Source organism: Toxotes jaculatrix, chromosome 5, assembly GCF_017976425.1.
Source record: "Toxotes jaculatrix isolate fToxJac2 chromosome 5, fToxJac2.pri, whole genome shotgun sequence".
Lineage (NCBI taxonomy): Eukaryota > Metazoa > Chordata > Actinopteri > Toxotidae > Toxotes > Toxotes jaculatrix.
In genome coordinates this window covers 10,649,199-10,671,742 of record NC_054398.1, presented here as the reverse complement: position 1 = coordinate 10,671,742, position 22,544 = coordinate 10,649,199, and the positions used below count along the sequence as shown (strand labels likewise).

The window sequence follows — 22,544 nt, the reverse complement described above, 5'->3', positions numbered from 1 at the left end:
CCATGACCGTTCCTCAGGACCATAACCCTCCCAGTCCACCAAAAACTGTCTACCCCGGCCCCTGTTGCGAACCGCCAGGAGGGACTTGACGGAGTAAACAGGTCCTCCGTCGATCAGCTGGGGGGGTGGGGGGGGCTTGGCTGCGGGAACCATAGGGCTCTCCCTGACCGGCTTGACCCGGCTGACGTGGAACGTGGGATGGACCCTGAGAGACCGGGGCAGTCTTAACCGGACAGAGGACGGTCCAATGACCTTGGAGACAGGGAAAGGACCCACAAACCGAGGAGCCAGCTTTCTGGACTCCACGTGTAGCGGTAAGTCGCGGGTGGAGAGCCAGACCTTCTGGCCCGGCTGATACTCTGGAGCTGGTCGGCGCCGTCGATCGGCCGCCCTCTTCATACGGTCCACACTCCTGACGAGGACCTTACGGGCAGCTGACCATATGCGCCGGCAACGCCTGACCATGGCATGAGCTGACGGCACCACGACCTCCTTCTCAGTCTCAGTAAACACAGGAGGCTGATACCCAAAGACGCACTGGAACGGGGACATACCAGTGGCTGAAGTGGGGAGTGCGTTGTGGGCGTATTCCACCCACACTAGATGTTGGCTCCAGGAAGCAGGGTTCTGGGACACCAGGCAGCGAAGACACGTCTCCAGCTCCTGGTTCAGACGTTCAGACTGCCCGTTGGCCTCAGGATGGTAGCCAGACGTTAGGCTGACCGTGGCGCCAATAAGTTTGCAGAACTCCTTCCAGAAGCGGGACACGAACTGGGGCCCCCGGTCTGAAACAATGTCTTTTGGAAAGCCATGGATACGGAAAACATGTTTCATCATAACCTCTGCCGTTTCCTTAGCAGACGGCAGTTTAGGCAAGGCAATGAAATGACACATTTTAGAGAAGCGGTCCACCACTGTGAGAATGGTGGTATTACCTTCCGAGACCGGGAGCCCCGAGACAAAGTCCAAGGAGATATCCGACCAAGGACGAGAGGGAACAGGAAGTGGCTGCAGTAACCCCATCCGCGCCCTGGAGGACGTCTTGTTGCGGGCACAGATGGTGCAAGCCTCCACGTATTCTCGAACCTCCCGCTCCATGGAAGGCCACCAGAACCTCTGTGAGATAACATGCATAGTCCTTTTGACTCCCGGGTGGCAGGTGAGCAAAGAGGTGTGAGCCCAGTGGATCACCTGTGGACGCATGGCAACCGGAACAAACAAACGATTCTCTGGGCATCCACTAGGTGTCGGGCCCTCACCTATGGCACGCTTCACCTCAGTTTCTATTTGCCATGACACTCCTCCTACCACACGGTTCAGTGGAAGGATTGGTTCAGGGTCTTTGGCAGTGGGCTCGGGGTCAAATAGACGGGACAAGGCATCCGGTTTGGCGTTCCTGGACCCCGGCCTGTAAGACAATGCAAAGTTGAAACGGTTAAAAAACAGGGCCCATCTGGCTTGGCGTGAGTTAAGTCTCTTAGCAGAGCGAATATACTCTAAGTTCTTGTGATCAGTCCAGACAACAAACGGGTGCTGAGCCCCCTCTAGCCAGTGCCTCCACTCTTCAAGAGCGATTTTGACTGCCAACAACTCACGGTTCCCAACATCATAGTTCCTCTCTGCGGGTGATAACCTTCGTGATAAGAAGGCACAGGGATGCAACTTGTTGTCTTTGGTGGATCGCTGTGAGAGGACCGCGCCCACTCCTTCATTGGAGGCGTCCACTTCCACTACGAACTGTCGGGTGGGGTCAGGAACCGTGAGGATGGGAGCAGATGTGAAGAGGGTCTTGAGCCGCTGGAATGCTTCCTCAGCCTGGGAGGACCACTGGAAGGGAACCTGCGGGGACGTGAGAGCATGGAGGGGAGCAGCTATGGCGCTGAAGTTTCTGATAAACCGTCTGTAGAAGTTAGCAAATCCCAAGAATTGCTGCACCTTCTTACGGCTATCAGGTGTGGGCCACTGATCTACAGCGCTAACTTTAGCCGGATCCATTTGTATCTTCCCAGGGGCTACAATGAAGCCCAGGAAAGACACAGTGTCGGCATGAAATTCACTCTTTTCGGCCTTGACATAAAGTTTGTTCTCCAGCAGGCGCTGGAGGACCTGGCGGACATGACAGACATGGGTTTCACCATCAGGAGAGAAGATCAAAATGTCATCAATGTACACGAAAACAAAATGACCCAGAAAGTCTCTTAACACATCATTGACCATGCTTTGAAAGACAGCGGGAGCATTCGTCAGTCCAAACGGCATCACTAAATACTCATAATGTCCATGAGGGGTATTAAACCCTGTCTTCCATTCATCCCCCTCCCTAATTCGTACCAGATGATAGGCATTACGCAGGTCAAGTTTAGTAAAAATTTTGGCCTGCTGCAACTGGTCGAATGCAGATGACATGAGGGGTAGGGGATAACGATTCTTGATTGTTATGTCATTGAGGGGGCCATAGTCAATACAAGGTCTGAGGGATCCATCTTTTTTTCCCACAAAGAAGAACCCTGCCCCAGCGGGAGAGGAGGAAGGACGGATCAGACCCGCCTTAAGGGATGCTTCAATATATTCATTCATGGCCTCCCTCTCAGGACCTGAGATGGAGTACACTCTCCCCTTAGGAATGGGAGCACCAGGAATAAGATCAATGGGGCAATCATAAGGGCGATGAGGCGGAAGGGAGGTAGCTTTGCTTTTGCTAAAAACCTCTCCTAAGTCATGGTAACACTCAGGTACAGTAGAGAGATCAGGATTATCAGAACCTTCATCTAGGTTTACCCCATTTTTATTGACAAGATTACAAGCAGTTTGACACACTCGGGACCAGTTCAAAACCCTCCCCGTACTCCACTCAATACTTGGGTTGTGCTTCAGTAACCAAGGGAACCCTAAAATGAGGGGATGCTGGCTGGAACTGAATACATGAAAGTCCATAATTTCAGTGTGTTCCCCAATCGAAACCTTCAGCGGCTCAGTCTTATGTGTCACCCTGAAAATAGAGCTCCCATCGAGAGCGCTAGCCTCCAAGGGCTGAGGCAGTCGATTGGTTTTCAGCTGAAGTCTCATGACTAAGCCCCAGTCCATGAGGCTTTCGTCGGCCCCAGAGTCAATAAGCCCCCCAAGAGATAGCGAGATGTCCTGGTGCTTGAGTTCAACCTCTGTGAGAGCACGGAGAGGGAATTTGGACGAAGAGAGCCGGCTCACCAGGACCCTCTCCTTTACTGGTGAGCCTTCCCTTTTAACGGACACCCAGAAAGAAGATGGCCCAATTTCCCACAGTAGAAGCACCTTCCTTCCTGTAGCCGCCGTCGACGCTCCTCTGGTGACAGCTTGGCCCTGCCCAGCTGCATGGGTTCCTCCTCCTTCTCGGAGGAGGGCTGCTCACACTGACCTGCAGGCGTAGATTGGTTGGGTCTCCGCCAGCCGAATCTGGGAGTGACAGTCTGGTGTGAATGGCGGAGGGTAGGTGCCATTTTGGAGCTTTTTTTGCGCTCCTGCAGCCGATGATCGGTTCTAATAGCTAGGGAGATTAGGGAGTCAAGATCGTCAGGCAGGTCAAGGGGAATTAAAAGATCTTGGATGTGGCCAGTTCGTTCTGTCACGACTGAACTTAGACAGAACCCAAATGCACAACTCCAAAACGTAATGCTGAGTAGCAAAAGTCTTTAATAAACAAAGTCACAAAACAAGAATCACCCAACTGGGGAAAAAGGCTCAAAAAGGCAAAGGATCTAAACAAACAAAAAATCACTCGGACGAGGAAACAAAAAATCACTCTTTCAGAGGAATAATGAAAACTAAAGGCAATAGCACTGATCAGAACAAGAACAAACAAAGTACAAAAGAATTACCAAACTTGACGTGGGATACAAGAGCTAGATGCAGACGCTGGTTCATTTGACTTGAAGACAAGACGAACTGGCACGGAACAGGGGGAGACGCAGACTATATATACACAACAGGTAAGGGGAAACAGGTGGAAACAATTAGGGCGGGGAAGACAATCACAAAGGCGGGAAACCAGACAAAGGCAGGAAGTAAAGTGGGATAAAGAACATAAGGACAATGATTTCAAAATAAAACAGGAAACCACGAGACAACATAAACACGAGACAAAGGCATAACTTAACATAATTTCACAAGGTATGACAATTTTGATCTGCTGATGGTGCTGGATAAAAGCCAGGACAATACCAAGGTGATTATAGGTCATCCTGAGGTGTCTGCCATGGCACGCCATGGTAGTGCTAGAGGAAACATTATAGGATAAATTGCTTGGGTACAGTGACTGCCTGTAGACCGCCCCCCCCTCCTAATACACTAAGTAAATGCTATTATTAGGTATGTCACCATGAAAACCTTGACCTGCTGCTGGCACTATAGGAAAAGTCAGGGGAGCACTCAAGTCAGTTGGATTTGTAGCTTGAACTTGAATATCTGTAAAATATTTCATGACAATTTAATAGTTGTTTAGATATTTCAGTTTGGACCAAAGTGGTGGACCAACCACCAATGCCCTTAGCATGGCTAAAATTATTACCAGTTTACAAATTTTACCAATCCTGTTTTGTTTTAGACCCATTCACAGCTTCTATCGACACCTCTCTCACAGGCTCAGCAATATACCCATTATCTCACATACTTCATTCACAACATCCTTAAAGAAGCTTGCATGCTTTGTTTTTTCAGAAAAAGTTACAGTGATCCAGTGCATCCATATAATGCTGATCATTGAGAGAAGAGTTGATTTATACACAGCCACATGAATCTAAAAGACTTTGTCATGGGTAATTAATTCATAGTATGAACATATAAGAGGCCCAATGAACAATAGATGTGTAACTATTGATAATGTGATCTCATGGAACTGCCTTTAAATACCACCTCCCATGATATTTCGTGTGTTATTTCTATGCATTTCAAGCTTTTTGCGGGTCATTTAATGTCACATAATCCCGTTTGTCATGTTGCGCAGTCTTGGTTAGAGTTGGGGAAAGGGAAAGGGGTTAGTCAGTAGAAAAATGATGTGGCGAGAAATGCCACGCGAAAAGCAAAAAACACAGTGATAACATGCAAAATGACTTGAGGAAAACTGGTGTGTTATTCATTTGCCACTTGGTGAGACCAGGCTGCTATGGAACACTCAAACAATATGTCAAATGTCAATAACTTTAGCAAGAGAGAATGACTGTTCCCTCCATCAGAATGTGTTTGGTGTTTGCAATCCCCCATAGCAAAACACAAACAAGACAAAAACACACGCAACGCACACAGTGTCCGCAGGATAGCCTGTGGTCATCAAGCACTGTCTCTTTCCTTCAGCTCAGACAAAAGCTTGTGACATGTTCATTAAGCAGCAGGGCTCCCATTACTGCACTCAACAGCCTCCCTGTCACAATGCTCACACATAATTAGTTACACATGCAGCCCCAGGAATGCTAATTGTTGCTCTCCTCCCCTCACTTGCTCATTTCTTTCTGTACAGTTTCTCACATCCTCCTTCTTTCCTCTCGTTTGTTTGCTCTGCAGGTGGCATAGTGTGACACTTTTAGACTGTCAAAGTTGTTCAGAAAAGCTTTCAAATTACAGTTTAAATTTCCCTGCTGAGAACCTATTAACTCTTAATGGAGACAGAGAGAGAGACAGAGAGGGAGACTGAGACAAAAAGGAAAGGAAAGGTACGGATGGCAGGCTGGAGGGCTTAGACATAAATCACTTCTAGAATCCAGATGTGTTATTCCCATGTCCTGGAACAACCCTCCATTCATCCCTCCCCCCACTTTGTTTCTCCCCCATACTCCATCATCTATTGCTTTGTGCTCGTTTAGGGGAACAGGTCAGCAAAAAGTGTATGCTGATGAGGTGACAGTCAGGGGAGAGGGTCACCAGGGCTCCTTAGTCTTTTGAATGTTTGCCATTACTCATGGGTCAGTTCCTGTATGGAAATGATCTTACTTCTTTTGCTTTTGAAGCCAGAAAAAGCTAAAAGTTTGCTGTGAATCATAATGAAGCAGCAGAGCCTGGAAATGCATCATTAAGTAATAGTGAATGGGAAAACGAGCTGTGGACTCATTTATGCATCTATTGTTTGTTTGTTTGTCTCCAAAATCCATGCTCGGTGCTGTCTGCAGCCACCCTTGCCATATCTATTAATTGATTCTTAATGAACTACAATGAACTATATTACTGTAACATAGACCAGGAGCAAAACATGGTTCTATTTTGGGGGGAATAATGCTGTTTTTAGCTGGGAGATGTGTAGCATTTATAGAGCACTGTTTCACAGAAGAACTCTATCCACACTTTTGTCTGTTGTAAAATGCCCTAAACCAAAGAGCCAAGCTGTATTTCAACAACTACATGTTCAAGTGTATGTAACATTATAACAAAGAGTTAACTACTCTAAATAGAGACTAGGGAATGTTTATACTTGATTGAAAAATGTCATATTAGCACCTGAGTAATATGTGACATGTATTTAGATCAGAATAAGCACATTACAGCATTTATCTGTGAGTCATAAGCTTCTAAGCTAAACTGCTAAACAGCAAAACTCATTCAAAGTGTGCCACACTTTCCAAACAGGTTAAATTGCTCAGTTTCACTGAAAAAGTTTATCTAACCATACATCAAATCATAAGTTTTACTTTAACTTTAACAAAATCTAACGTATTAAATAAATGATTATAGGATAAGTTCTGTTTTTGTTTTTGTTTTGTTTTGTTTTGTTTTGTTTTTTTGTTTTGTTTTCTTTTCTTTTTTCTGCACTGTTTAAACTCACTGGTGAAGAGATCTTTTCCTAGCATGAATCTAAAGTGAGAGACGGTGAGTCAAATCTGAAATTCTTTCCCTGTAAAAAAATATCTACTAAAGCTAATATGAGGTTTTAGTAGTCTGAATTAAAATTGCACTGGGTAATGCAGCCTAACTGAATCAGTTGGATAGTAACAGAAAGAGAACTTTGCAAGATATTTGATTTGGCTAACTCACACTATTGAATTGCATAGCATCATTGCATTGAACGTGGAGTCACCCTAGGAAGGGATCATTTCATAGCCACAACACCCAAACTTTTACAATGTAAAAATGAACATGTGAGTACTTTAATGTAGCTGCAAGAAAATTTTGAACTTATCTCTTAATATGAAGCGTTAAGCTTTCTGGCCCAACTGTGTGAACAGATTTCCCACAATATGAGAAATACCAGTACTACTCACACAGAAACCAAAAATAATGCTCCCCACTTGCTTCACCAGTAAAATATGACAAAATACTAATATTATACCTCATTATCATGGAAGCCTGCTTCTTTTTGATTTCTGTTGTATGTAAAGTACTTTTTAAGTGTGTGAAACTGAAATATATTAGCATTATCCTGAAGTATGATGGCAGCTTTAACTCAGCAGGGGAGGGTCAAAATTGATTAATCTGCCCTGCAACATGCGGTTTCGCTGAATTATCATACTACCAGAATCATATGCACTCAGTAAGGGGTATCTAATAATTTCAGGAAAAGGTTGACAGCTCTGAAGGCACTACAGCTAATTCACTAAGACCAGAATATCAGCACCCTGCTTACACAGTTGGTTAGCTGACAGTACGGTTCAAACTTCAGAGCTAGTAAGTCAGATGATATTCTGGTTCTACAACTTATCTGTCCATATTTCGCCACTTATCATATTTCAGTTCTTGATTACTGACAACCTGTACAAAGTAGGGGTGCTACGTTACAAGGGGTGGACAAAGATGAGATGCATACGGTGTGTTTCCATGGCAACTGCTATACCCATAAGCCTCACCAAGGTAATTACACAAGCTCTTGTACTTTTATGTCCATTCCACTGCATGATGTCCTTATGTCTGTTGCATTTATCAGTCATCTATCAGTCAGTTAATCCGTTAATCAATCATCCCAACAAATATCAAAATCATCATGAGTAAAATATCTCTGTTGATTATTTAAAATAAAATCTTACTAATAAGCAAAGTATTTGAACAAAAGGGAAAAACTGATAAATGTGTATGAAATAAACACCATTACCATGATGATATACTGATACAGTATTAGCAGTTAATACAAAGCTTTTTTTATTGGTCAAATGATTAATGGCTCCGTACATTTGTATTAACGATCACTCTCACTCAATGATCTCTTTAAACTCATTTACATAAATGGAATCATTATGTCAAGTTTTCAAGTTGTAGAGTCATTTGACGTAATGTCTTTGATTGCCCTGAGAGTCTAATTGCTTAAGGACTATATTTTTTGTTTTCACACAAGCCCCCACAAAAAGCTGTTCCAGTATTTATGCTAAGATAAGCTAATAGTCCTCTGACGGTGTCATATTTTTAAATTTCACAATTCATATTTGACAGGTAGACATGAAAGTCATATCCGTCTTCTCAACAAGATAACAAATAAGTATGTTTTCCACATAAAATCAATGCTTTTACAAGTGTTCAGTCTCTCTCTTTTGCGCTGTTTGATGTGGATGTTGCATCTGCAAATGGCGGTGATGACAGCAGCGAGAGGGAACTAGCAACAGTAAAGTTAGGGTCCATAAAACCAAAGCAATGAGTTAGATCGTTAACAGAGCTGAGGGAAAAGGCAAATTTGAATGATAATATCTATGGGTTTGTCTCTGTGCATGTTGCAAGTGTTATTCATTATTACTTAGTGGAACAGTCATCAGTTTTTCCCCATTAACAAGAATACATTCTTAGCATTTGACCAGGGTCCACTGGATGTTAATATAACATGACATTGTGCATTCATGCTGGTTACAGGTTACAGCCTCAGTGTAGGTTTCACTGTCTTGTTTTAGGGTGTTTCTTTGGTGTATTTTACCTGCAGCAGTTTGGACACTGGCAGACAAGCAGTCATTGATGTGTAGGAAGAACTGTGTTGGTGGTCCATCTCTGTGAAAACACAAGGGGGCCTCTGTTTGCCTCTGTGGCAAACCCATAGTACAGTATAGCTAAGCCAACAAACTGGTCCTGCTCCCCTTGGAGTCAGCTCTGCCCCCCCTTCTCCACTTTCTCTCTCTCGTGTATCCTTCTTACACCTATGTGTAAGAGCTGATAATGTATGTACCTTACTGTAACCCATATGAGTAGCACCATCCATAGATATGGTAGTCAATAACTGTCAGGAAGCGTGTTTCGCTGCCTACACATTCTCATATCACATCTGTGTTATTCACTCCTCACATATCCTTGCTTTCAGAGATGCCCAGCAGTATGTGGGACAATAGTGTCACCTATTGGCCGAGGACAAATCTACACCCTACCTTGTCAAGTGCAGTCAAGCTCCTGGACACTGTAAAGGTGAAAAGGTATTTTTACATCATTCATGCCACACTCTAGCTCTCCTGCACCTGAAGATATCACTTGTGAGACATAAAGAACTTGTGTTCTCCATGCAGAATGATTAACACAGCCAGCCAGATGCCAATAAATAGAAATGGAGGAGTTCAAAAGAACAAGAAAGGAAGAGGATTGTGAATAATTCATTTTTCTGTTGCACTTCTCATTACAGTAATTACACTGCCATTGTTCTTTGACAGGGAGGAAACGTAAAATTACAATTTAGGCAGTGAAATTGTCATTTGTAGCAGTAATTGACACTAATAAAATGATTTTCCTTCTTTCCCTGTGGATCATATGCTAATCAAAATGTGAAGTATTAAAGATGACACTAACGGGCGTGATAAGCAGCTAATGAAAGAGGGGAGGCAAGTGGGACAGTAATAGACATACTCCCGCTAATAAGTTCCTGTTCATTAGAGCATGCAAACTGTACCCTCCTCCTGTCTTGTCTGTTTCTTCTGACTGACAGCTTTGACAGCCTTTCCTGTCAAACGGAAACTTTTGACCGCATCCTCAAATAAAGCATTAATATTTCACAGTACCACTAAGCAAGTTATAAGCCTCTTTATAAATGGATCAGTAGTGTACTATTATTGGAGGGTGACATAAGCCTCTACTTGACTCTTTACTTAAAAATAGATGACACTGTCTATAATGCCAGCATTTTGATGACATTTTCTTGTGTCTGGGACGACGTCTTCGCTGCCTCTTGCGATGTTGGTAGGCTGACTCACATAGAGTGGAGTTGATATGACAGACTTTGATCTCTCCCACTCTGTCTCTCCCTTTTGCTATTCCCCCAGTGGACTTCTGCATATGTCGACCCACATCCACCCTGAAAAAGCAGAACGAAGATCCATGAAATGAGATGCCAAATATGAGACTCTCCTTGTGAAATGGCAAGAAAAAAAAGGTGAACAAAAAAAAAGAAGAAGAAGAAGCTGAGAAGCAAGCGAAACTGTTGGCCATAATGAGAAGTGTGTGACTTTAGTTCACTGCTGATAGGCATATTAATCTTACTGCAATAAAATCTGGTCAGGCATTCACATTGGGACAGCACAGAACGCGGCTTAGGTCCCAAATTACACCCTGGAGGCGATTTACCCTTTAGAAATAGGATGAGAAACTACTGCAAAAAAAAGAAAAAAAAAAACAGAAAATAGCACCTGTGTTACAAATAGGAAGCAGACGGGCTGCAGGGAAGGCTACAGGCGAGTTATCCCTAACCCGTGCAGGTTGGATGGTGTCAGAGAGTTGCAGGGAGATCAGGAGTGGTGGGTTTTACCATTAGGACTGTAGCGATCCAGCATGCATGGGGAGATGAGAAGAACTCTCAGTGATAATCATGCTAACACTGAATTCCCTCATTACCTCTGAGGCTGAGCTGTGGGCAGGAGTCCAAGTCACACACACTCAGACAGAGAGTGTGAGCTTCCAAAGTGAGCTCAGTGTGAACTGTGGAGAGTACAGAAGCCAGTATGTTGATCATTGGGATCTATGGAGTGAGGAAAGATCTTTAAGGTCAGTCTACTGGGATAATAAAATAGCGATGTTTTAGTCTAGTTTTCTTGAGATGATTAAACATGAGGACTTGGAATTGGCTTTATATGATTACATGGCTTCATATATTCACATTATTTAAGAACAAATTAACTGAGTTTATCTGTTCAGCATCACCTCTCGTTTTCCCTTCACACGACTCTGCCGAAGAAGCTCTGAAACCTGGCATACTTTCCTCACAGACTTCTCCTTGCTTCAGCCTATTATACAATTCAACCCTGCTCAAAGTCACTTCAGTTATCAACATGATACTGTTAGTGCCTCTGGTCCCAAGAGGTATTGTAGTGGTACAATGCAGCAGATCAGATTTAGATCTCAGATCAAAGTTGCTACATTTTGCCCAAACCCTAATTGGCGTCAAGCAAAAATAGAATGTTTGAACTCCCTCTGATCATTGTCAGTATAGCGCAACAGCAGATATAAGGGGTGGCAAAGTTCAGTAAAAATGCTTTTTTGGCACATTTACGTCTGCTTGGATAGTGTTTAATCTGTCCGGTTTTGATTTGGAAATACATGCTCTGCATTTGACTGGGGACTTTGACTGTCAAAAAAAAAGAAAAAAAATACAAACAAAACAGGACAAACATGTTTTGAGGAATTTGAAAAAAAAAAAAAACAGTCACTGTCACATTCACAGTGGCTTGAACAGAAACATGATTTTATATTGTAGATGTCAGTATTTGCACTGACTTAGCTCAATGTAACATGTCATTTATAGTATTATTTGACTTCCTCTTCAAAGATAGGCACATCTTGTGATCGTCACAAAAGGAAATATATGGTACCTGACAGGAAAACAGTTCAGCATATATGAACATTGCCAAAGAATTCACAGATAACAAAGCCATTTTTGATTCTCCTGCTCCTGTCATTATAGTGTGACGCACGCGATTTGTAGGACGCACACCAAAGCTGATTGTCAACTGTCATTCTCGACTCAGATACCTGTGGATCACCGCATGTCAGTGGAAGCTAATTAAAGAGTTCAGCAAAGTTTAATGAGATTGCGATGAAGTGAGGTCATCCCCAGCTCATAGGTGAAAAAAAGTTTGTCTTAAATAGTGATCAGTTCTCAAACAGATGCACGGGGTGAATCTAAGTTGCTAATTCCAAGCTCAAAGAGGCCAGTGCGTGAGACAACAACTGAAAAATTAGACGTGTGAATGTGTAAACCCACTGAAGGTATTTTTTTACAGTCTTTTTGGGCACACAGCCACCAATGTTATTTTTTTCTGCCAGTTCCAGTGACTTTCAAAAAGGAACTAATTCTCTCAGGTCCCCTTACCCAAACTGTCAGCACCTCGTTCATCATGGTGAAATAAGGAAAACAAATGTTGTGCTATATAATAACACAAGGGAAATTTTCTTTAAAGGTTAACCACTATTTTAAGCAACTATATGAACAATGACTTTAAGCAATTTAAGCTCCCTCTGTGGGCTTTTCAGTGTGTTTGGATCCATGCCTGTGTATATGGCTCCTCACAAGTATGTGCTTTTCTGCTTCAGTGAGTGTGTGTTTGTGTGTTTGAGAGAGTAAGTGAGAGGGAACCGTGCCAACAGGTAATAAAAAAAGTTATGTCAGGTGTGTGTGGATGTGTTTTATGTCTGTGTGTGTGTGTGGGAGGTGGTGATTGTTGGTGTGTGGGTGTGCATCATGCAAATACTCACCTGGTATGAGCCTGGACAGGTAGCCAATTGGAGCAGGATAAGGAAGTTAGGAGGATAAAACACCCATTGTGGTGGGGTAGCACCTAGTGTGTCTGCATACTTTCATCTGTTAATTCAAAGATTTGGGAAGCAAAAGGACTCAACTCGTGTCACTGTAAAATCTAGTCCTCTAGAGTACTGGAATCTCCAGAACTGACCTCTATTCAGCTGTGTTGAGAGTGGATCTACGTGAAACTTCTATCAGGCCTGGTCGGACCCCATTCTACTGCTCTGGTAAGCTATCATACTGGTGCAGGGAAGCTGCAGCACTGTTTTTCAAAAGAACTGAACATAGTATAATCAAACTGAAGGCTGGTCTAATAGGCTCAGTACGTTTTCATGCCATTTAATTCTAAAATACAATGCTTTCATTGCCATGTTTTTTTTGCAGTTCCTGTGCAGGTGTTGAAATTCTGGAAAATATTTGGAAGAAAGATTTTTTTTTTTTAATCATAAAAAAAGGATTTCTTTTTCTTTTTTCAGTGGGTTTAGGCCTCAGACTACAACAATAATCTTCAATTTATTAGTATCATCACAGAATTGGAAACTTTTAACAACAGTGGAGAAATTTACTCACATTCACTGAGACTGTCAGATTCCTAAAATCAAGTTTTTTCCTTAATTCTGTGCAGAATAATGCACTGACTTTAACACATTTCCCTGTGCTACTCCTGATTTTTTCAGCACACTTTCACATTACCAACACTGCACCCCCTGACTCTGCTGGTGTCGCCAGAAGGTTGCATGTCTAATACCGTTGTACCAACCTCAGTTTTAAGAGTGTTTTATTTCAATTAAATAATAGTTTTAAATAATAGGTTTAAATGTAAGGTGTACAGTGAAAAGGCAAATTAAAAAAAAACTAAGCAAAAACTGAGGGAATTAAAATAGAACTACTAGTAAGATTGGGTTCAAAGCTATCATGAAACCTGTATGACAGAAACAAAATAGTGTTCTGAAGAGTTTTTGTGCTTTTGTGCCAAATGTTTGTGAACTTCCTTAGAAGTTTTCCTTACGTCACGACAAAGATTGTGTTGTTGGTTTTTTTTTTTTTTCACTGTGACTCAGCTAACAGGATGTTGATCTGTAACCATCTCTTTGTCACCTTTCTTACCTTGCTGATAAGATACCTGTTTGGCAGAAGTAGAGAGTGTCGAGGGTTAACACAGCATACAGTGTTTGAGCAGACTTGGCAGATGAGTTGATCTACTTTGGCATGACAGCATGTGTCATGTATCTTCAGGGGAAATCTTGTTCAGGGATCTTGACTTTGGGTTGTTGTAAAACTGATTTACCAGATCTTTTAAGAGATTCAGTTGCCTGTTAGTATGTCATGGATGTGTTCAGCTAGCAGCACGGTATTTGTTTCTGTTGCTTGTGTGACAAGGCTTGGCGTAATTTTGTTTATGACCTGCCATAAAGGTGTGACAAAGACCTTCTAGTGAACAGGTGAATTATGGGTCACTGTGTAAAGAATTGGTTTCATTGTGCAGCTATTTGAAACAGGAGTCACTCATCATGTTGACCTTTGAGGCTTGATTATGATATGAAAACTCAACAAGTCTTAACTGTCACATTTCTCATGTTAGAATTAATGCCAAAATTAAGTTAAGTTAGCCTCTTAAAGGCATTAAGCTGGTTGGAAAATGTTTTCATTTGAAAGGGTTTGACTCATATGATGCAAAACTTACAACATAGATGGTAGAATGTAGAGAGGCAGTTTATTTTGGCAGCAGTCTTAAAAACTAAACTAAAAGAAGTCTGGCAGGCCTCAAACATTCAGAATCAAATTCCATGTAACTTAACAAAGAAACATAAAACCAGAAATTGGCAGTGTACACTATCAAACATGACTCAGCTGCAGTGTGTGTGTGTGTGTGTGTGTGTGTGTGTGTGTGTGTGTGTGTGTGTGTGTGTGTGTGTGTGTGTGTGTGTGTGTGTGTGTGTGTGTGTGTGTGTGTGTGTGTGTGTGTGTGTGTGCGTGTGCGTGCGTGTGCAACACTTTTCCGAGTCTTGTTGGGCAAAACAGTGGAGCTGCTGAAATTCTGATAGGCTTTATTTACATGATATGCAAATATATTTGTGGTTGAGTCTGAAACATGCCTTTATTTTCTATATGTGTACAACACCCCTCAGTAGTAATTACAAATGTGAAGCATGAGAGGCAGTGTGGCCAATACTAAACACTAAATAAACTCACAAAGGAATAAGCAGCTGTGAATGCCTAAATCATTAAGTGTGCATAAAATACCATCAGAAACGTGTACTGCCAGTTTCTGATACTGAATGCATTTTGAACATTTATTGTACTGAAGACTTTACAAGCAGCACAAATACAAATAGCAAGTATGATTACAAAACTGACAAGCAGATGGGAATGGAAGTTTTACACTGAGTAAAAACAAATCCATTAAGACATAAAACTCAAATGATCCATTCCCCAGTGGACAGCTCAACCCATAAACTATGCTGCCATAGATTTCCTTTGAATTAAGACAATTCTGTGCCCTTGGATGGCTTATGAAGCATAGCTAGATAAATGTTTTTAGTTGAATAAGTCTGTTTATTTATGGAGTTTAATGTTGTAATCCTGAAGATTTCAGGCCTCTAACAGAAAGAAAAGTGAAAGAATACAGAAAACACTTGTTCAGCAGCTACTTTACAAACGTGTTTCACGCTTACTCAGGCGATTATTCTGATACAGTGTATTTACTGTGGCTGCTTCGCAATACTTTTGATCTGAAGCAGTGATAGTACGACATAAAATTGCATTGGAGTACATGCATTGTGTTCCTGTGAATCCAAAATGTAATCTGAATCTAGCATGGGAATGGCAGACTCCACCACTAGCAATGAAAATAACCACACAGAGAGAGAGAATATTACCAAACATAAATTCATCGAATCAATTGTATCAAAAACTGGGTTTGTAAACCTTAAAGATAATATCTTGTGTACATAAACATTCAGCTGAATTAAACAAGTATGCATTAAAATATTCAATGTGTTACCAGGATGTTTTGATCATATTTGAAGTAAAATCAATATCACCATTAGAATGTTTCAAGTGTAGCTGTTTGTTGTGTTATTGGATGCCCTGTAAGAATCTGTAAAGATTATTGTTTAATCTTAAAATCTATCCATATAATAAATGACTCCTCTCCTGCCTCAGCCCCTGGGCCATGGTACATCAGAGTGTAGAAGCTACAATATGAGCGTAACTCCAACCACCACCCTGGACAGCCAGCTGACCACTACCTGGGGCCCAACTAACTCCTACCCTGATGGTGAGGCTTATGGCCCACACAAACACACTCATGATGAATCCGACTGTATGCCTTCCTGTCATTATGTATGCACTCTTCACTGAGTAAGTTAATTAAATTGTCTGAATAATATCCTAAAATGCCTCAAGAAAAATATGCTAATTTGTTCCTCTGAAGGATTCAGATTGCTCTATATTCAACAACCCAGCTCTCAAACTGGTTATGAAACTGCAAAACAAAATGAAAACCATTCAACAATTAGCAACTGATGTATTGCTCACCTGGTGAGCCCAGAGCTCAGAAACACAAGGCATGAATTAAGGATTCCCGACTGAGAAGTGGCACAGCAGCTCTTTCAGTAAACTGCTCTGCAAATTAATTATTGACAAATACCTTTGGTAGCGGAAATTCATGTTTCCCTAATCAGATGCATATTTGCATTAAAACAAAATTAATTCACTGATGTAGACAAATGTGGTTTTTAGAGTGTTTTCATACGGTGCTAACCACTCATATCTGTGCCCCAGTGCCAATGGTGATGTCTGGTTACACAAGTCGCCTGTGGCCTCACGACTCCCAGCCTCAGTTCTGGACTAAGTACCAGGTGTGGGAGTGGCTGCAGCAAGTCATGGACATGCACCAAATCGATGCCTCCAGCATTCCCTTCCAAAACTTTGACATGGATGGCCATCAGCTCTGCAGCATGAGCTACCAGGACTTCATCCGTGCTGCCGGCAGCATGGGACCCATTCTCTTCCACACCATCACAGAGCTCAAGTGGAGCGGTGCGTCTGAAAGTCTGAGGGGGGAAGGCTGAAGGGGGAAAAAAAATAGGCAGATGATTAGTCCAAATAAAAGAGGAGCTGGGTGATTCGAGCTGGGTCTGAAGCAGTCTTGATGAAGTGATGCTGAGAAGGGATCACAGAGCCGGTCAGGGGTCGGACGGCATGGTGCTGTAGAGGGGTGAAGGACTGCTTAAAGCGAAGGAGATGATGGATTTGTTGTTTGCTCTCGCTAGAATGGGTCTTCTAACAAAGCACAGAGGGGGTGAGAAGCTGAGAAACAAGCTGAGTACTGGATCATCCCCTGTTTTTTAATTAGAGTCTGAGGGTTGTTGCAAAGAAACTTCACTTTTGGTCTTTTAACTATAACCATCGTGTGTAAATAAAGCTTAGAGGAACTTGAAGCAATGAAAATCTAGTAAATGACATCAGCACATTATATTTTATCTTGCGTCTAAACTTCATGGTATTTCAAAACAACAGTACGGAAGACCAGGTACAACAGGTTTAACCTCTAGGTTAAGGGGAAAAAAATCAAGTTAAACCAAACTAGAACACAATGCTGTTATTGTTATCTCTGCCTGTAAGAATCATCTCAGTATCTCGGGACAAAGATTTTCATACATCAAATATCATTTGTCCTGAATTGTCATGGCTGGGTATGATTACCACACCATTGTGGTGGGTGAGACTGTTGGAATTGTTAGTGTGAAGTGGTTATCAAAATTTTGTTATCATTTGTCATTATCATTGTCATTTTTCAACATTTCCAGTTGAAAAATGTTTTTTTTTGCCAAGTATGTGCTACAAAAAGAGACGAGAGCAAGAAGTCATTTTTCAGTTACTTTCACTTTTTCAGTGCTTCGTTCAATGACTTGGCTCATTGATTTTTGATGTCTCACCATGAATGTGAAAGTGAATAATCAATCTTCAAATATTACTCAACAATGGCAAATTTTATATCCTGATTTGTGCTGGTAATTCAATTCCTTTTTTTCTTCTCATCCCTGCACAGGTCAGTACCATGTGGAAATAGGGCAAATGGAACTCAAACCAGAGCGTAAGAGTTTCTCAAATACGTTATAAGCAAATAAAATAGAATAAAATGAAAATAAAAATATTAATTCTGCTTCCACTTACCTTTTTCTTTTTTACAGTAGATTTCTCCTGTCCATTTCCAGATGTCAGCTATCCACCTGGAGGTATTATAAATATCTGCTTCACTGCTACCACTAATGTCATGTTCAGAATAGATCATATATCAAATAAACTCTTTTTTCTTCTGTTAACTTAGAAATCTATGATCCCTCGATTCACCCCCTCGCACCCGTTGTCTCTCCCACCCCTTCTAGTCCTGGTGAGGAATTCACAATATATCCAACATAAATGACTTTTACCTAAACTCAAAACAACCCTTCTCCTCTGTGCCATCACACTGAGAGCAGACCACACCACATGTTCACACTTCAAATCAGCTTCAGATCAGATGGAATTCAACAAAAGTATTCATCAATAATGTCATTTCTGTTCCTCAGACATAAAAAGAACCCACAATCGCTCTCATCAGGTCAAAAAACACAGTAAGTAAAGATAAATATATACTTATATGATCTTATATATGATCTTTTCTTTTTTTTAGAACATATATGTTTTTTCCTTTCACTCAATCTACTCCCCCCTCCCCTCCGCCACAGACCCACGGGGCACCCACTTGTGGGAGTTCATCAGGGACATTCTATTGAACCCAGAGCGAAACCCAGGGCTGATCAAGTGGGAGGATCGAACAGAGGGGGTTTTCCGCTTCCTGAAGTCAGAGGCAGTGGCACAGTTATGGGGCAAAAAGAAGAATAACAGCAGCATGACCTACGAGAAACTAAGTCGGGCGATGAGGTAGACCTGCACAGCTATCATATAGTACATGTAGTTAGACAAAATACAAAACCTCATGTTTGCATAGCAGAAACACATACTCACGCACATGCCGTACAGTACTTAAACAAAGCATTGTGGGTAAAAGCTTTCAGTAGAGACTGTGGCTCCCAAATGTTTTCATACTGGTTGTGACTTAGCATTTTCTTTGTGTACCTTTTCCCTCCAAGACAGAGGAACTCTGGAAAAAAAAAACTCCCAGCCCTTTTCAATACAGTCTACTTCCTACATTTACACAAGGGTTTTCTTTAGTTTGGCAGTAGCTCAGAAAATCTGTGATGAGGAAGAAATTTCACACTGCATTGTTCCTAATTCAATTTGCTTAATAGGCGCTCATTGGTGACATCATTAAGAGTTACACATCTAAAACCAGTGAACTCAACCCTTTAAAGCACATATTTACCATCCCCCATCGCTGATTACCTAGAATGGACTCATTTTTGAACTGCTACATGTTTCACTTTTTTCCCCAAATGAACTGAAATGGCCCTCTGCTCAGAAAGTCTTCCTGGCTGCTGCAGTAGTCACAGCTTTACATTCAAATGAGCTAATCTAATGAGCTTAATTTCATTGTAGTGCAAACCAGTGGGAACTACAAAATGTGCCCACAGGTATTGTCACTGTGACCGCAAAGCTGATTTTCTATTTACTGCAGTGCAGCAGAAGGATTTGCAGCTTGATGGCATCACCAAACAGCTTGGTCCTGTCCTTTGCAAACAACAAAAGCAAAGAAATAACACCCAAACTGACTTTGTTTCAAACTATTCCTTTCGTTTGAATAACTCATACAATGTGCACCTTGAGTGCATTATTTGACACATTCCTTTATCTTTACAGGAAGTTTAAAACACGTTAGAGAAAAGGTGAGAATTTAACTGACAGAGAAACTGGGGCTGCTTGTTTTGTTTTAAGGATCAAACCAGGATAAGATATGAAATTTTAAGATTAGTACTATGTTTCTGATTCTGAAGGAAACATCAGCGGATTACAGTTTTGTGATAAAAGCAGTAGCTATAAACAGATTCACTTGCTTAAAAAAGCCATTAAAGCTGAAGAAACTTTAAGTGTGCTCACTTACATAGAAACTTGCAGCACTATAGTGAAAGGAGTTGATGTGTCACTTGAATTGTAAGAACTGAAGGCAGCTGAAATCAGAGTGTATGTAGGCCTACTGTTTAGTGTCAACCCAGCAAGCAGCTGAAATGTCAGTAGACTATGTGTGTAAATACACACAGACAGTTCAAACTAAAAGCAGCCGAAATGTCATTTGACCGATAAGAACTTAAAGCAGTTGAACTGTCAGTTGAAACGTAAAACATGAAAGCAGCTGAAAACTGAAACACGCTTAAGATGATCTGCAATGAATTCATTTTAAATTTAATGTACTAGTCAGTGCTTCTGTCCTCTGTTACAGATATTACTACAAAAGAGAAATCCTAGAACGAGTAGACGGACGCAGACTGGTTTACAAGTTTGGAAGGAATGCAAGAGGATGGAGGGAGTCAGAGAAGTGACAATTTCATTAATTTATATTTTGTTTGATGTTGAATGCAAATGTGGTGTTTTATTATTGTTTCAACTGACTGTTTTTGATAAAGATATGTTTGAACTGTTTACACATTGTTGATGATTGTATGTTTGCCTCATTACTTTTTTCTTTAAATTCATTCCTTTGTTGTGACACTGCACTGAGATGTTTTTTAGTTCTGCTTTATTGAAAAAAAAAGCCTTTGCTTATTTTACCAGCACGCCAGCAGTCAAACCTCACACACACACGCTTAGAAAGGACGAAACAGATATCAAAACAGACAAAAACATAAAACATGATGAATGCTGGCTTTCTCGCATTTTTTTTTTTTTTTACAAATCAGATATTTTCTACTGTTCAAGTCCCAAAGGAGCGCATGTTGATATAGAATTGAAACACATGTGGCAAACAGATGTGTGCTTAGTGTTTTGACACTGATACTATGAAGTGTTCTTTGGGAAGAATGCTTGATCACTGCATAAAAACAAAACAAAACAAAAATAACAATAGTGAAATAAAATGACACAAGCACAATGCAGCAATGAAGGGCAAGTGACAATGTATAAATATTTACAGTAAATCAACAGTATGGTTTGTCTTATTTGGTTCATTTCATAGTTTGCATTCATTGAGCTGTAAATAAATTGTGAAAACATTTGTTGATGTTTAATACAAATAAAGTTTGGGACTGTTTTTATTTAATGAAGCCATTTTTCCGACCTTGTATGTTTAGGTGTCATTGTCAAGAAAAGGACAACTCCTGAGAGTTTTAATTGTTATGAGACCAAGAGATATTATTCTGATGTTATATCAGTCAGCATTTTGGTTTTGATCTACGACCCAAACTGCAGCTGTTCTTTCCCAGACTTGATTATTATTGAGTTGACTGACAACATATAGTGTGACTTAGATCTGCAGCCGTAGGCCCTGTTCCCAGTAAATCATGTCCCCATGCACTCAGAGATAATGCAGGTCGTTTACGTTTTATCATGACGGCGTGAAATGCCACACAGTTAATTGTTCGGCAGTGCGTGCCACCGCTGCCACACTGGTTCCTGCAGGCAGCAGGTGAATGACTGGGTCTCGATGGCCCAGCAAGATTAAAGTAATGTCAATAAAAGGCTCTTCTCTTCAACCTGTGTTCACAAGCAAATCTGTGTCTAATCTTCACTATCTCATTTTTGTGACCCTTCTTTACATAGCGTGGCGTTGATTGACACCACGTTCTGTTATTATCTTTCCTGATGGCTTCTAAATTTGCCCACTGCGTCAGAGCATCCCTCTCAATTTCGTAGCTCTGCTCTCTCACACATTAGCGTCGCAAACCAGCACTGTCAATATGTGAGCTGAAGGAAATTGCATCACACATTATTATTAAAAACTAAACATCAATCTTCTAGTATCAGACCTAAGGGAATTTCTGAAAGATTATAACAGATAATTTCTTCCTGGTGGCAGGAAACCATTTCTGATTAGAGGAGTTTGCTATAATTTTGTTTGCTGATGATGATTGGAAGAAACAAATAAAATTGCATACAGAGACGATGTAGTCAATGACTGCTCCTGATTGTACTGACATAATAACTACTGATTGCCATATTGTTACATTACATCAAACAAGCAAGAATTGCAATTCAATTTAAAGTGCATATCCATCATATCCCATTGTTTGGATTCTGAGTTGTTACATTATTTACGTGGAGCAATAGCATTTGTCATGATCCACATGTGATTAATATTTTATTAAAATAAGAATTATGACTATATGTTGTATATATTTTAAATGCTTAAATAATGACAGCGAGAATGAGATTCTGTGTGAAAGCTATGAAGCATGGTGCAACTGTCAGGCAGCCACAAACAAATGAGATGAGGCATTATGAATAGGATCTGTGTATTATTTAACCTTTGCTTGAAATGCCTCAGTGTATTTTATTACCATAGCGTTCCAACACTGTCCACATACAGTACCAGTCAAAAGTTTGGACACACCTTCTCATTCAGTGGTTTTCCTTTATTTTTATTACTTTCTACATTGTAGATTCACACTGAAGACATCAAAACTATGAAGGAACACATATGGAATTATGTAGTTAACAACAAGTGTTAAACCAACCAGAATATGTTTTAGATTTTAGATTTTTTAAAGTAGCCACCTTTGCTTTAATGACAGCTTTGAACTCTTGGCATTCTCTCAATCAGTTTCGTGAGGTAGTCACCTGGAATGGTTTTCCAACAGTCTTGAAGGAGTTTGACTGGTACTGTATATGAACCTTAAACCACAAAGAGGTGAACATGGAAAATAATTTTAGTTTCCATTGAATGATCAGAAGCGCAGGAAGGCATGAACATCTGAAATCTGGTCTCAGTTTCATTTTTGAATAATGTGGATGCCTCTGTGAG

The 22,544-nt window shown here is 41.0% G+C and overlaps 1 protein-coding gene across 2 annotated transcripts; it reads left to right on the top strand.

Annotated features, from left to right (window-relative positions):
- The first annotated feature begins 12,658 nt into the window (after positions 1-12,658).
- On the top strand, positions 12,659-21,276 carry ehf (ets homologous factor). 2 transcript variants are annotated; one of them, XM_041039056.1, is made up of 9 exons: positions 12,659-12,870; positions 15,809-15,923; positions 16,430-16,687; positions 17,700-17,744; positions 17,845-17,886; positions 17,979-18,041; positions 18,220-18,264; positions 18,379-18,574; positions 20,028-21,276. In XM_041039056.1, the coding sequence occupies exons 2-9, from the start codon at positions 15,848-15,850 to the stop codon at positions 20,125-20,127; spliced, it is 825 nt and encodes a 274-aa protein (XP_040894990.1). In that variant the 5' UTR covers positions 12,659-12,870; positions 15,809-15,847; the 3' UTR covers positions 20,128-21,276. The 2 variants fall into 2 exon arrangements, with proteins under 2 accessions (XP_040894990.1, XP_040894989.1); XM_041039055.1 differs by having other exon boundaries at positions 12,662-12,870; positions 17,842-17,886.
- Positions 21,277-22,544: the final 1,268 nt, after the last annotated feature.

What these genes read in the sequence shown, in the direction of transcription:
- ehf (XM_041039055.1), top strand. Translation starts at nt 15,848, where the DNA reads ATGAGCGTAACTCCAACCACCACCCTGGACAGCCAGCTGACCACTACC. An exon ending in AACTAACTCCTACCCTGATG is followed by an intron (nt 15,924 to 16,429) that starts GTGAGGCTTATG and finishes TCTGTGCCCCAG; the next exon opens with TGCCAATGGTGATGTCTGGT. An exon ending in TCATCAGGTCAAAAAACACA is followed by an intron (nt 18,265 to 18,378) that starts GTAAGTAAAGAT and finishes CCTCCGCCACAG; the next exon opens with ACCCACGGGGCACCCACTTG.